This window comes from Peromyscus eremicus, unplaced genomic scaffold (assembly GCF_949786415.1).
Source record: "Peromyscus eremicus unplaced genomic scaffold, PerEre_H2_v1 PerEre#2#chrX_unloc_1, whole genome shotgun sequence".
Taxonomy (NCBI): domain Eukaryota; kingdom Metazoa; phylum Chordata; class Mammalia; order Rodentia; family Cricetidae; genus Peromyscus; species Peromyscus eremicus.
The window spans coordinates 608,389-626,738 of record NW_026734288.1 but is presented as its reverse complement, the minus strand read 5'-3'; the positions used below and the strand labels follow the sequence as shown (position 1 = coordinate 626,738).

At 40.6% G+C, this 18,350-nt stretch overlaps 1 protein-coding gene across 1 annotated transcript in view; it reads left to right on the top strand.

Moving 5' to 3' along the window:
- Positions 1–10,651: 10,651 nt before the first annotated feature.
- LOC131900886 (zinc finger protein 844-like) overlaps positions 10,652–18,350 on the top strand; it is a gene marked incomplete at its 3' end in the record, with an annotated part of 40,778 nt that continues 33,079 nt past the window's right edge. The window contains exon 1 of the mRNA XM_059252212.1: positions 10,652–10,739. Coding sequence (XP_059108195.1) covers positions 10,652–10,739 — 88 coding nt within the window. The remainder of the gene's footprint in view (positions 10,740–18,350) is intronic.

The following is an 18,350-nucleotide window of genomic DNA, read 5'->3' as shown; positions in this document are numbered from 1 at the left end:
TGACTATGTTGTATAATTAGGGAGCTCATCCCTGTCTTATTCTCGAAATTAAAGGAGAATTCTACTTTTTAATCATTATCGTGTGTCTGACCCTGACTAGACTGCCTTTTACAGGAAACATAATCAAAAACAGAAAACTTAGGGTAAAAAATGCCTTACCAGTTAAGAACACTGAAGATTCTTTCAGAGCATCCAGCTTCCATTCCCAATACATATAGAAGCTCACTACTATATATAACTCCATTATCAGGGATCCTGACACAGTCTCCTGGTCTCCCTGGCCACCATAAGAAGAGGAGACTTAGACCCTAAAGATTATATGTCAAGCTGTGCGTGGTATTACATTCTTTCAATACCTGCAATCTGAACACAGAGGCAGGAAGATCACAGTAAGTTGTGAAGCCTGTGCTACATAGTGTATGCACACACACACACACACACACACACACACACACACACAGACACACACACAAACACACAAACACACTCAAACACACACACACAAAAACACACACACTCACAGACACAGTAAAAGAACAAAATGTAATAAAATACAAAAATAGGAACATTGGAGAATTGGAATCATTAAAATCATTTCAAGTGTCTGACACTGCTTCCAATAGAAACATTTTCAAAAATAAGTATAGCCACCGGGTAGTGGTGGTGCACACCTTTAATTCCAGCACTCGGGAGGCAGAGACAGGCGGATCTGTGAGTTTGAGGCCAACCTGGGCTACAGAGTGAGTTCCAAGACAGGCTCCAAAGCTACACAGAGAAACCCTGTCTCCAAAACAAAACAAAACAAAACAAAACAAACAAACAAAAAAAGGTTGGGGATGTAGCTCAGTGGTAGAGCACTTGCCTAGCAAGTGGTAGGCCCTGTGCTCGATCCTCAGCTCAAAAAATATAGTATGGCCAACCATGAAGGACATGACATCAATTGCAGCCAATGAGAGAAACTGAGCATTTGAAGGTTTGCCAGTGCCTTATCATGTGACCTGAACCGCTCATCCTGAGCTGTGCTATGAGACCTGCAAAATTATAAAGTAGTAAATGCACAGCAGCAATATATTATCAAATGGAAGAGGTATATAACAGATCAGGCCCAAGCAGGTCCTGAAGGCACAAGTAAGATACATGAAGAAGTTGCCCAAATGCCTATGGTTTCTACTACTGTTATAATGCCTTCTACTGCCAAGCAGACATCCATGGGGACATGGGGTATTTCCTATATTTGGTTGACACAGTAAGAAAAGACTAGGGCCATGTGGTGGTTCTGTACATGATGCAGGAATCACCCACAAATGGACAGCAGCAGCATTTCAACCCCATTTTGGAACAAGCCTAAAAGATATTGGTGAAGGATGTAGGGGGCTCAAAACAGCTTGGCCACACAGCTGCCATGACAGGCTTACTGTCAGGCAAAACCTGAATCTATAAACTTACACCACTAAGAGATCCACTCAAGGATAGCCCAGCAACTAATGGAAAGTACCTGACATTCCAAACATTCCAACGATTACATAAGAATAGATAAGACAAGATCACCAGACGTCTGTGTGAGGGTGTCAGACCCCTAGAGCTAGAGCTACAGACACTTGTGATCCACCACATGGGTGTTGAGAATTGAATCCAGATTTTCTGGAAGAGCACTCAGTGCTCTTAACCATGGAGATATCTCCCCAGTGACATAATTCAATCAGTTAACTACATTTCTAAATAATGGATTTAGAACTGGAGACAGAGTTTACTTTCTCCTTCCTTGGTGACTGGAGCTTTGATGTTGGTGTTTCCCTTTTAAGCATCAATTAGCTTAATATTTGAATTTTGTTAGATTAAAGAATGAATGCCTACTTGATTAAATTAATAATAAAGTAGCTTTCCACTAAGTAATGACTATGTATCAACTTACCAATACAATTAACCTAATCTTGCCATGATTCAGAACATATACTGCCTTCTGGAGAACCTTTTCCCAGCCCTCCAGACATTGCCACCTAATTGGTGATGTATTGTCTTCAAAAGACCAAAGTCAATTCCATCTTCTATCAGGCCATATCTGGTTCTCAGTGTTGGTCTCTGTTGTTGGCTGATCTGGCACACAGCATCAACAGTAGCCAGATCAGGTGTGGTGAGTGGAATTTCATTTGAGCTTTTGTATTGATCCCATCTCTGCAGCCATGGCCACTTTGTTTTTGGGCCCATTGGGCAATGACATGAATGGCTAGAAAAATGGCTGACTGTCCACAGAAAGAGTCATCCTTATTATCTAATTATTGAACTCCTCAGCTTTTGCTGAACACATACATGGTATATAAAGAAATATACTGGAATACTTTACAGGCTGCAGTCCAACAACAGCTAGCTGTGAATGAATAGAAAGTCCAGGTATCTAGTAGCTGATCAGTCTCACAAGTCTGGGGGTCTCAGATATTTTTTGTAGGTGCTGGAATCCCAAAAATGTAGGCTTTGGGGCTGAAGAGAAGGCTCAGAGTTTAAGAGCATTGGCTGCTCTTCCAGAGGTCCTGAGTTTAATTTCCAGCAACCACATGGTGGCTTCTAACCATCTATAGTGAGATCTGGTTCCCTCTTCTGGCATGCAAGCACACATGCAGGCAGAATTCTATATACATACATACATGCATACATACATACATACATACATACATACATAGGTGCATACGTATATACATATATAAATAAATCTTAAAAAACAAAACTAGGCTTCAAAGCCAGTGAAGAAATGGATGTGCTGACAAGGTGAAGAAAAGAACACAAAAAACTAAAACATCACCTTCCTCCTTCCATTGTCCTTCGAGCAGAAGTTGTGACCCAGATTAAAGGTATGCCTTCTAACCTTAAGGTCTGGATTAAAGGCGCAGGTCATCCAACCTCAGGATCAGGATCAAAGGCATGTTCTCTTCTTGCCTTAAGGTCCAGATCACAAATGTGCCCTCCATTTTGAATTATAATTCATTGCAGATATAGTAAACTTTACAACTAATAATATTGGTCATCATCCACATCTTGCCAACTAGACACATAATCCTATTTTCATAAGTCATGATTAATTTCCAAATGAAATATAATAATCAGGTCATAGTTATGTCTAAAGATAACATAACTATCCCACATAAAATTACAAACCCATTATATATTTAGAATAATATCAATGTCCCTTAAGGAACATATTTCTAGTAACTCAAACTTACATCTGATATCAAATGATCTTCTCTTAATTGGTGTTGCAACATATTATAAGGAAACTAAAAAACATACAAATATCTGTACAAATGTATTAGCAAAATACAATAGAAGCACTCATGTCAGTTATAATCCTCATTTCTTCAACTGGTCACATGGCCTTAGATGGTATTTAGAATTACATTCCTGTACAATGCATTCTATATTTCTTTTACCCTCTAAAAGCACATCAGAGCGTCATGGTTCTTTTCCTGGAAAAGTGACCTACACCTTCATTCCTGATTGGTCTGTTCCCTTTGTCATCCTTCTTGGGTTAGATTAATGTAGTTTCCCAATTACTTTAATCACAGGGCACAGTAGCACCTAGAGATGCTACTAAAGGATGCCCTAAAGGATCTCCTACATTTCAGACATAATCCTTCTTACCTCCATTGTGGAGGGACAGTCCAATTTCCCCATGATAATCTTGATATATCAACCATCCTGATGATGTTATTCCTATCTTAGTCTGTTGTTTTAAGGGCATTTGAAGCCCCAAATTACCAGGGGTCAGTCTGAGTTTCCAATCCATTGGAAAGTTTGTTATGCTTCCTGGCAAAAGCACAATGGCCTCTGAACAAAAACTTCAAGGCCAGCAAAAGTTAGTGCTGCAGAAAGAGGAAGCACAGACTTTTCTAGTTGGTCACTAGCAGTGATAGTGAGTAGAAGTATTCACTTTTGCATACCCTGCTTCTTGTATCCATAGATGCTGGCTATAGGAGAAACTTATCATATATTGGATGCTGATTCAGAGCATATACTGCCTTCTGGAGAACCTTTCCCCAGCCATCCAGATGTTGCCACGTAATGGGTACTGTAACCTTGTATTCAAAAGACCAAAATCAATTCCATCTTCTATCAGGCCATACCTGGGGCTCAGTGTTGTTCTCGCTTGTTGGCTGATCTGGCACACAGCAGCAACAGTAGCCAGATCAGCTGTGGTGAGTGGAATTTCATGATGAGCACATGCATCGATCCCATCTTTGCCGCCATGGCCACTTTGTTCTTGGGCCCATTGGGCAATGACATGAATGGCTGGGAAAAGAGGCTGACTGTCTACAGAATCATTCTTACTATCTGATTATTGAACTCAGCTTGTCACCTTTTGCTGAACATGTACATGGGATATAGATGTCTTCACACCCTTTGGCCATTTGAAGAGGTCTATCCACATACTTCTTCCCCAGATGTATTTCTCACCAATTTCTCAACCATGCTCTTTCCCAGTTCCTGAATATCTAGTCAATCTTTGTCTACAGTCTGCCACTCAGAGAATAGTTGTACATTTGGACATTTTTCCTTTCAAACAAACTGTATGACCCTGTGTACTGCCTGACTTACTGCCCGCTATGTAGATTTCCCTTCACCAGTGTCTTTTTTTTTTTTAAAGATTTATTTATTATGTATACAGTGTTCTGCCTGCATGCCAGAAGAGGGCGCCAGATCTCATTACAAGTGATTGTGAGCCACCATGTGGTTGCTGGGAATTGAACTCCGGACCTCTGGAAGAACAGCCATCGCTCTTATCCACTGAGCCATCTCTCCAGCCCCACCAGTGTCTTTCAGGCTGAAAGAATCAGGTTGAAATACTACAGCTGTCCATTTCTGAGTGGTGCCTGCATGATGTACAGAAACATCATTAAACCCCACCCTAGTCTTCTCCTCCTCAGTCAGCCAATCAAAGGGAATACCCCATGAGACTATAGGTGAATGCTTGGCAGCAGAAGGCATTGTAACAGAAGTAGAAACCATAGGCATTTGGGAAACTTTTTTTTTTTTTTTTGGTTTTTCAAGACAGGGTTTCTCTGTGTAGCTTTGTGCCTTTCCTGGAACTCACTTGGTAGCCCAGGCTGGCCTCGAACTCACAGAGATCCACCTGGCTCTGCCTCCTCAGTGCTGGGATTAAAGGCCTTGCACCACCACCACCCAGCTTGGGGAACTTCTTGATGTGGCTTGTTTGTGCTTTTAGGATGCTCTTGGACCTCATCTGCTACATACTTTTTTCACTTGATAATAGATTGTTGCTGTGCAGGTCTCTTTTTATGACTTGCTGGGTTTGATAACACTCAGATTGTGATGGGCAGTTCAGGGTGCAGGGTGAGGTTTTTGAATCACTGTCAAATATGTTCAGTTTCTTCCAGTGGTTGCGATTAATGGCATGTGCTTTCATGCTTGGCCATACTTGTTTTGAACAAAGTTCAATGGGCACCGGTGGCAGACACTTGAAATGACTTTAATCGGTATTATATTGTCCCTATTCTCCAGTTCTCCTTTTACTTTGTCATTTAGTTTTGTTCATTTCCAGTGTGTGTGTGTGTGTGTGTGTGTGTGTGTGTGTGTGTGTGTAGACTATGTAGCATGGGCTTCAAAACTTTCTGTGATCTTCCTGTCTCTGTGTCCATATTGCTGGTACTAAAAGAATGTAATAGCACACACACCTTGAAATATAATCTTTATGGTCTAAGTTTCCTATTCTTAAGACAGCAAGAGAGAGCAGGAGATTGTGTCAGAATCCCTAATACTGGAGTCATATATATTAGTGAGCATTTATATGTACTGGGAATGGAAGCTGGATGCTCTGAAAGAATCTTCAGGGCTTTTAACTGGTAAGGCACATTCTATCCTAAATTTTCTGTTCTTGATTATGTTTTCTGTCCAAGGCAGTAGTCAAGGTCAGACAACTGGTGCTGATTAAAAAGTAGAATTCTCCTCCATTTGAGACAACAAGGCAGGAAATAGCTCCCTAATGATTTGTCCAATATAACATGGTCAGCCAGTTATCCATGTATGTACAATCAACAACAATGGATGCAGTAGGTTGTATTCATATATTTCAGCATACTGATTCACCCACACTTAACAAGGAAGAGTTTAGAAGATATTTGGAAAATTAGTGAACAAAGAAATAAAAAAGGAAAGAGAAATAATATCTTTTTTAATATTAATTTTTTATTTATTTTTCTATTATCAGCTTGATACAGTACCAATTAATATCCTAATAGTGAAATGTTTCATTGAGGCTTGCCCAGTAATTGAATAGATCCAAATCTTATTATAAAGCCACAGTCATCCTAGGGTCCCCCTCTGCTATGTAGCCTCCCTGGTTCTGTGTGTTGGTGTTTGATTGTTCTTTGCTTTGTATCTAGAATCCACTTATGAGTGAGTACATACCATGTTGTCCTTCTGGGTTTGGGTTACCTTACTCAGGATAATATTTTCCACTTCAATCCATTTGCCTGCAAATTTCATGCTGTCATTGTTTTTCTCTGCTGAGTAGTACTCTATTGTGTATATGTAACACATTTGCTTAATCCTTTCTTCAGTTGACAGGCATCTAGGTTGTTTCCACGTTCTGGCTATCACAAATAGTGCTGCTATGAACACAGCTGAGCATGTATCTTTGTGGTATGATTGAGCATTCTTTGGGTATATGCCCAAGAGTGGTATGGCTGTGTCTTAATGTAGATCAATTCCCAATTTTCTGAGAAACCGTCATACTGATTTTCACAGTGGTTGAAAAGTTTGCATTCCCACCAACAGTGGAAGAGTGTTCCCTTTGCTTCACATCCTCTCCAACATTGGCTCTCCTCAGTTGTTTTGATCATAGCCATTCTGACTGGTGTAAGGTGGTATCTCAGAGTCATTTTCATTTGCCTTTCTCAGATGATTAAGGATGTTGAGCAATTCTTTTAATGTCTTTCAGCCATTTGATATTCTTCTTTTAAGAATTCTCTGTTTAGCTCTTCAGCCCATTTTTTAATTGGATTGTTCAATATTTTGATGTCTAGTTTCTTGAGTTCTTTTTTTTTTTTTTTTTAGCTGAGGATCATACCCAGGGCCTTGTGCTTGCTAGGCAATTGCTCTACCACTGAGCTAAATCCCCAAACCTGAAAGGCAAACTTTTTTTGTTTGTTTGTTCGTTTTGTTTTGTTTTTCGAGACAGAGTTTCTCTATGTAGCTTTGGAGCCTGTCCTGGAACTCACTCTGTAACCCAGGCTGGCCTTGAACTGCTTCCCAAGTGCTGGGATTGAAGGCATGCACCACCATCACCACCACCCGGATTTGACTTCTTTATATACTTTGGAGATCAGTCCTCTGTCTGATGTGGGGTTGGTGAAGGTCTTTTCCCTTTCTGTTGGCCGTTTTTTTGTCTTATTGACCATGTCTTTTGCCCTACAAAAGCTTCTCAGTTTCAAGAGGTCCCATTTATTAATTGTTGTGCTCAGTGTCTGTGCTAATGGTGTTATATTTAGGAAATGATCTGCTGTGCCAATGTGTTAAAGTATAGAGAAGCAATATCTATTAATTAACAATTTATGGGAAGCCAGGCGGTGGTGGCACACACCTTTAATCCCAGCATTCGGGAGGCAGAGCCAGGTGGATCTCTGTGAGTTTGAGGCCAGCCTGGGCTACCAAGTGAGTTCCAGGAGAGGCGCAAAGCTACACAGAGAAACTCTGTCTCAAAAAAACAAAAAAAAAAAATTTATGGGAAAAAATTTTAAATAAAAGGGGTTAGATAGATGGCTGAGCAATAAATGCACTGACTTTTGTGACAGAGGACCCAGGCTCCATTTACAGAACCCACAAGGTAGGAAACCATTTGCTGTCACTCTGGTTCCAGGCACCTCCTACCTTCTTCTGGCCTCTGTAGGCTAGAACAGTATGAACAGACAAAACATCATATAAATATTTTTTAAGTGAGACAAAATAAAGAATGAAATTCTTTACCATGAGTTCACAGCCCTCAGACAGACAGTAGCCAGGGATAGTTAAATCAACTCCTTATTGTCTTGGAAGCAGCTGTGGCCCTTGGCAAACCCAGCCTGCTCAGAGGCCAAAGCAGCTTTATTCTAAGGTTAATAAAACTCATCATAACCATTCATCTAACAGCAGAGTAAACAATGCTGTTAAGTGACTTTTTAATGATGCTTTCTGCATATCTGTTCTCTATCTTTGTGAGAATTCTGGTATTGGTATAATACAAATAAGTTTACAGTAGTCAGGATGGCTCTTAAGCCAAAAATCAGCTTATAGCCTCAGACAAGTCTTCCAATGGGATCGGTTTATAGTCTGCCTATTGGCAGATCTTCCAAAAGCTGTCCTTAACTCATTAGTGATCAGGAAAAAAAATTCAGGACATGGAATAAAATCTGTCTCTTGTTCCCCAGACCTTCCTGACTAAAACTTAAGCATCTGGAGATCAAGGCTCCTGACTCCACAGGCAAAAAGTCATTTGTGGCTTTTAAGGTGTGCCAGGAAAGAGATAAAAGCCTGAAAACAAAATTGCCAAGTAGTGGCACTTGCTGACTCCCAAAAGCTGTTGGGTCTGTGTTTTAAGTGAGGAAGAAGCCACAGGCTAGCAAATGTCCTGCCAGGCCATCAACAGCCTTGTTAAAAGTGTCACCTAGAAAGACAAAGTGTCAGCTGACTGCCCCCAGGCACCAAGATGCATGGGTACATCAAGCTAAGACCTCCTGCAGACCTAGGCTTGGTTACAGACATGGCAGGGAACCCAGAATTCAGCAGTGAAGCTATCTGTTTCTTTCCTTCTGGACACCAGAGCCACTGATTCAGTCCTGGGAGTTTTGAGATGCCACCTCTCCTTTATTGTTGGGTACAGAGGACAGCCTTACCACCTCTGGAAAGATTTAATTGCATGTTCAGAGTTACTTAATGAAAAAAGATTTCCACCTAAAATAAGAGCTCATTGTTTCACTCCAGATCCACTGTCTTTGTTTCTCACATGCATACAGACAGGGCCCTGATCTTTGCCTTGTCCCTAATTCCAAAAAAATAAATTCTTATGCACCACAAGCTTTTCTCTTCCCAGTTCCCTGTTCTAACTCACTGTTCAGCTAATGGTACAGGACCACCACAGAACCAGAGTCCAGAGATCATCAAGTAAGAAACTAACAGCTAAAAGGTATTTACACCCCTAGACCCAAAAGAGTCTGGGCACTACAAAAAAACTTTAATGTAAACATCTATTACTATGAGATGCTTTTAACAATTGATCACCTGTCTACTAGATGCTGAACTAGTAAAGGAAACAGGTGCTTTAAAATAATCTGTCTCTGATAAAGCTTAACATGTTTCAAAATCCATAGGGACAGGCTGGATCTGCCTCAGATAAATGTCGACATAAAATAATCATGATTTTTTTTATCTCTCTAAGTTTTTTTTCTGTGTCACCAGCATCTTGACAAACAAAAAGTTCCCAGCCACAACCAAGAGGGATATGGCTCCAGAGCAAACAGATGACAGATAGCATTCCACAACACCTGTCTACCTCGGAAAACTCCCCTTCTCCATTCCCCTAGAGCCAACTGATGTCCAAGAGTCAGCTGGAAGCAGTTTTTGAGAGGAACGATGCCCCTAGTCCCATCTACCTTCTTTTTTATAATAAGGGAAAGTCTGGGATATAAGGATTTGTTCCTTAATTAGGTCATCAGCCTTCGACTGCGTCCCAGCCGAAAAAGCGGATAGGACCTCTGTGTGCTCTCTGTCTCCTCTCCTTTCTACTCCTTCCTCCCGTCAGCCCCCCATCTCCCTCTTCCCCCCTTCCCCCCCCCCTCTCTCTCCCCTCTTTCCCAATAAAGCTCTAAAAAGGTAACCATGGCTGTGATTCTTTCAATCAGCACGCTCCTCTGCTGGCATGGCTGCTGCTGGCGGACACGAGCTGTGAGGAGCAGCACCGCAGCGTAAACAACATCCATGAAGACAACTCTGTATTATTATTAATTTGCCAATTGTTTTCTCTGAATTTCTGTAATAAAATTCCTAAAGCAATGAACATATTTTCTCGGTTGTGAGCAAGTTCCTGCTTTTCTTTGCTGGTTGTCTGAAGTCCCTATGACAACTAGGTAAAAAGTACCTTCAGTTCACCTGATGTCAGTATTAATTCACATAATAAACACTCTCTTTGTGTGTCTTTAAATGTCTCTTTAGTTGTTAATATTCCGGAATCCCTTTTACCTGTGTGACAAGGAATCACTCCACCCCATATAGTTTAGTGGTCTGTACAAGGTAGCTAGCCACATTGTGTCCTTGGGGGGGGGAAGGGGAAGTGCCTATGGAGTAGAGGGAGAAAGCATAGTCAGCTATTGGAGTCACGGGCAAGTGCTGTCAATATGCACATCTCTGCTGATTTAGAAAAAGTCTTTGTCTAGGGTGGAAGGCAGGGTCAGGAACCATTGTGCTGTGTCTTTAAGCACACTGTATCCCTGTGGGAGGTGCTATTGTCACTCAGGCCTCACTAGCCAATCAGGCGCTCCAGGTGACCTGCCAGTCAGAAGCCGTGCAGGGTTCTTCCTGCCACTGGCTTCAGACTTGGCTTTGAAGAAGAGCTGGTTCCAGTAGTTTTGTGTGGTGTGCTGTGAGTCCTGCTACAGTGAGCTGAGCCGAGAGCATGGCCAAGCAGGGAAACCATGACTTGGTGAGTGAAGGGCTGCTATCTCCAGATGGACTGGAGATGATGAGGCGTGGGATCCAGTGTGGTGAGACTTCCTTTGATCTGGGTAGGAACCTGCCTGCAAAATCCCAGTCCTGTGAAGACCCATGTGGTACTTGAAACTCCCTGGACCCAGGGTCAGGCCTCTGAATAACCTCGGTCTGTGGGCTGAATCGGCTCACAGAATTTGGTGCAGGGAGCTGTGTGTAGAAACATTTTTGTGCCAAGTGAGGGTGGCCCTCATCTTTAATCCCAGCACAGGGGAGGCAGAGTTAGGACAATCTGTTTGATTTCAAGGTCAGCCTGTTCTACAGAGTGAGATCCAGGACAAGCATTTAAAATGACACAGAAAAGACCTATCTCAAAAAACAAAAAACAAAAAAATAAAAGAAAGAAATGTTTTTTTAGTAAACTTCAAAATGCTTTTGGTGCACCCATGGAAAGAAAGTTGTCAAAAATGGAGAGTACTTTCCAGTACCTTTTAGAGGTTCACCACTTTGAATTTCACTTTCATGTGTAAGATCCTTATATAGTTAATTTTTTGGAGGTTGTAAAAAGCATCTAATGTGTTAGGTAACACTCCACTATTAACGAGTGATGTAGAAGAGTAGAATTGGTGATATAAAGGATTTACTAATTCTTTGGAGATAGTAAGTCTCACAAAATAGAATTTAGTTGAGGGAACACTATCTCAAAAAAAAAAAACCCAAAAAACCTCAAAGGTAAGTGCATTGTAGTCAGGCCTGTTAGAGATTAAGACAGTAGGATACAAATTTGTTTGGCTCCAAAACATTACAAAGGAGCCACTGCTTATTTAAAACAAGCCACTGAATCAAAAATGGGACTCTAACAAGCTGCTTGTTGAGGCATTACAGGGTAACAACCAACTTTATATCCTGGTATGCCATAAAGTTCCAGTTTTCTTCTTGATAAAAGCATAGTTCTGCCAGATGGACAATATGACAAATATGTCAATTTATTTGAAAAGTAAAACACTAGCCGGGTGGTGGTGGTGGTACACACCTATTTTCCCTGCACTCACTCAGGAGGCAGATGCAGGTTGATCTCTGTGAGTTTGAGGCCAGCCTGTTCTGCATAGCGAGTTCCAGGAGAGGCTCCAAAGCTACACAGGAAAAATCTGTCTTGAAAATACAAAAAAAAAAAAAAAAAAAAAAAAGAAAAGAAAAAAAGGAAATAAGAATAAAAAGAAAATAAAACACTAATGTGTTAAAGAATTCCCTGATCAAGCAAGGCTTTCATTCAGGCCCTCAGGCATAGATTAGGAAAATTCTTGTGTCAGCTAGTTATAACCTTGGACCTAGGGCTACGAAGCTTTCCCTATGGGCCTGGTGTACTGATAATAAAACCGAGCTCCTTCCTGAAAACCAGGAATATGATTTGGAGAACTAGCAATGGTCTGGAACCTGGGTGTTTGTGGTGCAGTTACTTCAGATCCTGAGAAACCAACTCTTTCCACCACATGGGGCTATAGATATCAGTCCACAGATCACTGTGGGCTTAGTCAGTATTGTTCCTGAGATGCCCTGTTTCCCCTTGTACAGCATTGTTTGAATAGCCTCTTCTTTGAGTCTGCACCATTGTATGATACTTTCTGCTGACATCCTAGAAGTGCCCCACTTCCTTTCATTTCACCCCTGGAAGAAGTATGCAAGGTGCTATTATTTTTAAGAAGCTTAGGTGACATGAGACATAGTTTGTATAAGACCTCCCCACCCCAGCTGTTATCTTTTCTACCTTACACTTTTCCTCTCTTTCTCATCTTTTGTGACCTTCACCTCAGAACCCTGTCACTGAAGAAGATCCTGCTGTTTCACATCACTGGGGTACTTAAGAAATAATTTTGGAGCCGGGCGGTGGTTGCACATGCCTTTAATCCCAGCACTCGGGAGGCAGAAGCAGGCAGATATCTGTGAGTTTGAGGCCAGCCTGGGCTACAGAGTGAGTTCCAGGACAGACTCCAAAGCTACACAGAGAAACCCTGTCTTGAAAAGGAAAAAAAAAAAAGAAAGAAAGAAAAAAAGAATTTTACAAATGTATTTGCTGTGTAAGTCTTTCCTCTGTCTAAGTGAGTAGACTTACTCTCTTCTGTTCCTATTTAAATTGCTGAAAGTGTAACCTAAAGCCTGAAAATAAATGTCACAAGGTTGATTAGCATATATGCAATGCAAAATCTCTTCTAAGCTGGCTTTCCTTTTAGCATTAGCAGGAGATGGATGTATGTAATCATTAAAGAGATTTTTCTTCATTAATCTCTGAAATGTGTTGAGTGACTTCTCCCTTGGAAAGCATTTTAATTCTAGAACAGCTGCATTTCAATCCTGTTAGAAAAATGTTTCTGAAACAAGTTCTCTTATGTTTAAACCAGTAGCCTTGGTCCCAGTCTGTTGCACTGTATGGCAATGATTTTGTTGTTCTCTATGTATCACATTAAAAATCTTATAATAAATGATTGTTTCACCTCAGAGTTTCAAAATTATCCATTTGAGTGATGCAGTGCATATTTATTGCAGTAAAAAGAAAGAGATTTGCATGTGGAGCATAGTTTCTACCTTCAGACCAGAATAGAAGGAATAGTTTATTGTGTACACTGCTGGGGAAACAGGGTAGGCAATCAGCTGGAGTCACCATTATGAAAACAAACCTGATTGTAGCAGGAGGAGTAATTTTATAATTTCCCAGCATGTACTGATTGATGACTTGTGAATGAAGACAGACCAGACTGGTTTGTGTTCAATTTGGGAAGGTCAACTTGCACCAAATGATATTGAATTTTCAATTAGGTAACTCTCCTATGCAGATATGTTCAGTCTTGCTTGACACAGTTATGTCAGCTCAGAGGTTTCAAAAAAAGGCCATTGACTGTAACTGTGTGTCAGGTTACAGATCACAGCAGCCAACAAGGGCATATGGTAAGATCAACCTATCTTTTATTAATGATATTCCCTCTACTAGAGAAAGTTCCACTCTTTTTTAAAGTCAATATAGCTAAGGTTTATTTTTTGTTTTGTTTTGTTTTGAGACATGGTTTTTTTGTGTAGCTTTAGACCCTTTTCTGAAACTCACTCTGCAGTCCTGACTGGACTCAAACTTACAGAGATCTGCCTGCCTCTACCTCCGGAGTGCTGGGATTAAAGGTGTGTGCCACCACCACCTGTCATAGTTAAGTTTTTTATCTTGAAAAATGCATTATTTTTATCACTTTAAAATATCACTTGCTGGTATTATATTCAACATTTTAAAGAGCATTAATGATCTTATCTATTTGTTTCTGTTCTCTAATGTGTCTAGGTCATTCATTGTTTCATTCCTTGTCTATCAAGAGCTGTTGATAATTGATTTTCTGTGTAGAGCAGTGTTTCCTGTAGCCCAAGCTTGCCTCATGCTAAGTAATTGAGAATTGCATAGAACACTTAAACCTGCCTCTGCTGCCCAGTGCTGGAAAGACAGTCCTGCATCTTCTTCTAGGCTGGACACAGAGAGAAGGAAAAATGGAGAAGTTAATGAGTGTCCCCCAGTCATTCTGGCTTTTTGGGGGGACGTAAAATGAAGAGGGACCTGTGCAAGCATTGAGTTCACTGAGCATCTTTGAAGCTGATGCATTGAAAGTCCAGAAATGGAGGGACAGGACAGAGGGTGAGAGCTTTCCTGTTTCAACAGTATTTGAGATGAGTGATGTGGAGTGATGTAACCAATTTTAGATGATCCACAAATGTCCTGACTGGCTGTTTCTTGGGGTCTACAGAGTAGCACATTCAGTAATCTGGATAAAGGACTGACCCTGTATTGAAACAGAATTACTGTAGTTACGCTTGGTCAACCACTATAGACAATCTGGATAAAATGGTGTGCCCCTGCCTAACAGGACTGCTATTTTCCTTGTTTAAGATGTGTAGCCTCAGGGAAAAAAAATGCATGTGAGTAATCCTTAGTTTGCTCTCATACAAATCCCTAGTATCTGGAACACTTGGCCATGAATTCAGTTCCAACTCTTCCAAGTTATTCTGAGATTATAACTATGTCATGTCCACACTCTCTTTCTTACCTACAATCCCTACCATTGACCACTAATAGTTTTCTAGTTCTTGGCCTGTTTTTTGTTTTTAACATTTACATAGTTGTAGCTAGAGTTTTCCTGCCTGGCCCATTTCAGGACAAATCTCTGTCACCCGCCAGTCCCACAGCCACTCAGACCCAACCAAACAAACACAGAGACTTATATTGCTTACAAACTGTATGGCCGTGGCAGGCTTCTTGCTAACTGTTCTTACAGCTTAAATTAATCCATTTCCATTAATCTATACCTTGCCATGTGGCTCGTGGCTTACCGGCATCTTCATATGCTGTTTGTCATCATGGTGGCTGGCAGTGTCTCTCTGACTCAGCCTTCCACTTCCCAGCTTTATTCTCCTCCTTGTCCCGCCTACACTTCCTGCCTAGCCAAAGGCCAATCAGTGTTTTCTTTATTGACTAAATCAGCAACACATGTGACATACAGAACATCCCACAGCACTTCCCCCTTTTCTTTTTTTTTTTCAAAAAGAAAGGTTTTAACCTTAACAAAGTAAAATTACATATAATTTGGGAATTTGGGCGTAGCTTCTCTTACTGCTTCCTGCTGGAGGGGGACGCTGTATCTTATGGGGATACAAAGAAAATTTTAGGATCATGGAGTAGTCCGTGAGGCTGTATCGTCTGAGCCAGTTGCCTTCAAACCATTTTGGATGTTGGATTATCTGGGCCATGGTGTCATTGGAGACCTTTCAGGTGGCCTTGGCTGGTCAAACCTGATGTATCTTAATCTTGAACAAATCCATAGCCTTTGGCTTTCTGTGAGAACAAAAGCAGAGTCTCCTTTCCAAAGCAACACATCCTTACATCCAAATTTTGAAGTTAAGGTATCTTTAAAGTATACATATTGGTTTAACTCAGCTTCCTTTGTAATCAAATATCTCTCTGTAGTTAAGAATCCCAAAGACAACACAATCCAGATTCTCTGTGTAATATTCATCTTTATGTGGCTTATTTTCTATATTAATTTTACTGTCTCTTTAAAGACTTTATTTTTTAAAACTATGTATTTGTTTCTATAACTGTATATAACACCTTTTTTTTTCTCTTTCAAGCCTACGTATATTTTACACACATTGTAAACTATTACATCTGAATCTGTCTTATTGCGAATTTATTGCTTTAAATTGCAGCAGCTGTGGCTGCTGGCTCCACCCACCTCAGCTTCCCAACATGGCTACGTTTACCGCCAGCTCTGGGAGCTATCGTGGGTCTATGCTTTTATCCAAGCAGCGTGTAGCCCAGAAACTTTTTTGTTTTATATTAGCAAAGTCTAAATCCACCATGCAGCTTAATGTGCCACTTGCAGAGGCCTCATTCCTGCCATACGGCAGGTCGAGCACGCACGCCAGGAACCCACAAGTAGCTCAAACCGGCAGCTGCCGCTCATTTGAGAGAGACAATTAGGAACTGTTTTTAGCTCCGTTTTAGAATCTTTTTTCTCAGTTTTTAGGTGGAAACTCTTGCCACCACGTTGGACTCCACATAGTTACAACAGTTACTGTTTGAATGTGACTTGTGTTTGGCTGCAGGATTTCCAATATATGAAGCAAAGGTTTGGCTACACTGGACAATCAGTGTGTATTTGTACACAAAGAAATGTGTGCTTGGGAAGGAGAACAAGAAGTACTCTGGGAGACTGGAAGAATTTTGAAAATACAGATTTCTCAGATTAGCATCCTGCCTACTCCTAAGGTGGAAGGGCAGAGCTGAGAAGGCCTGTGCTGTGTGTGTCATTTGATCTCTGATCACCCAGTGGAGGAGCCGCCTCTGTCCTGAGTCTGAGCTGGGTGGTCTTAGCTAATGTGGGACCTCAGGAAGGCTTAGCAATTAGGAACACCCGTGGGAAGAAACTTGCAGGTTCTTTCCAGGATTCCCATCTTGCTCTGATGTAGGAGCTGTGAGGAAGACCAAAATCCATGCCATGGTGAGTGTGGGGACCACTGACCCCAGACCAAGAGTAGAAGTTCTGCTGAGCTGTCAGAGCTTCTGTGACTGTGAAGGACCATGACCCAGACTGTGGTTCTGTTGGTCCATATTGTGATCTGGAAAATGTCTCTTCTTTCCTGAGGCTCTATGAGTGTGGATTCAGTGATAATGGGGAGGCTCTGTTTCTCTGGATATGGGAGGCTGTGATATCTGTAATATATTTGCATGTTGTTAGGCAAGTGGAAAGAGCAGATTCTAGATCATGTATCATAACCCATGTGGCAGGAAATAGACATTAAATTATTCTTCTAAACTGTTTTGTGATTCGGCATCATTGGGACTGGGGTCTAAAACTACATGGGGACATGAGAGTTCACAGAGACATGGCATGAGGTTTTTTTCATAAATTTTTTATTTGTCAAGAAAGCTCTAGAGCTTTGGGCCTCTCTGTTTGGAAGATATACCCATAGCTACAGGGTCAGAAACAGCATTTAAAGGTTACTTTGAGTTAATTTTGTGGGAGTTGTGAAATTTGTGTTTATTTAATTTCTATACACATAGAATTATTGGTAGTTGGATAATATTTGTCATGATCCCACATTTCCTCTGTGTGCTTCCTTTTGTCTCATGATTCAAAGTTGATTTTATTTTTCTGCTTTTGTTCTTGGCTTTTTCTCTCGATCTACTTTATTCATTCTCAAATATTGTACATACTCTTGATGGTTGTAACTTTGTGGTAAATATAGAAGTCACATTGTGTAAATATGTGTCTTACTTTTTCATAATCCTATGAGCCCTCTGAGAGTTACCACTTTGCGTTTACCTTTGGAATCAGGTATCCTGTTATAAATTGTTGGGAGTATTCTTTGGATTGTATTCATGCTACAGATTTACCACACTCAATATATTAATATTGATGCATCATTATCCTGATAAATCATTTATTAACATCTGTATTTATTTACAATTTGTTGTTCTTGTTGGTTTTTTTTTTTTTTTCTGAGACAGGGTTTCTCTGTGTAGCTTTCCGCCTTTCCTGGAACTCACTTGGTAGACCAGGCTGGCCTTGAACTCACAGATATCCGCCTGGCTCTGCCTCCAGAGTGCTGGGATTAAAGGTGTGCACCACCCCCGCCTGACATTCTTGTTGTTAATCTATGATAGACTTTTAGTTTATTGGATAGAATGTACTATGGGGATTTGACAGTGTCTCAGCACATGTGTTTGGAAACAATCTGTGTTCACATCCCAACACCCAACTTGGGAGGTTCATATGCCCCTGCTACTCCAGATCTAGGAGATCTGACATCTTCTTCTCTAATGTGTCACCTGAACATACTTAGAAGATATTCTTTATTTCACATAATAACATATTCATAAAAATGAGGATAAACTTGTTTTTTTTAAAATACTTGTGACTTATAAAACAATTAAAGCAAAATAAGTTGTTTTAGATGTAAAATATAAATCATATACTTTTGATTGAAAAATCTGTTACCTTTTATTTTGTTGGGAAAAGTTTTCAGTTCCCCACTGATTAAGACTCACATGTAGTCATCAAGTATAAAAAAAAAATTGGTGTCTTCTGACAAATATTATTTTCTTTATCATAAGAGAATAAGATTTTTTAATAGTCAAA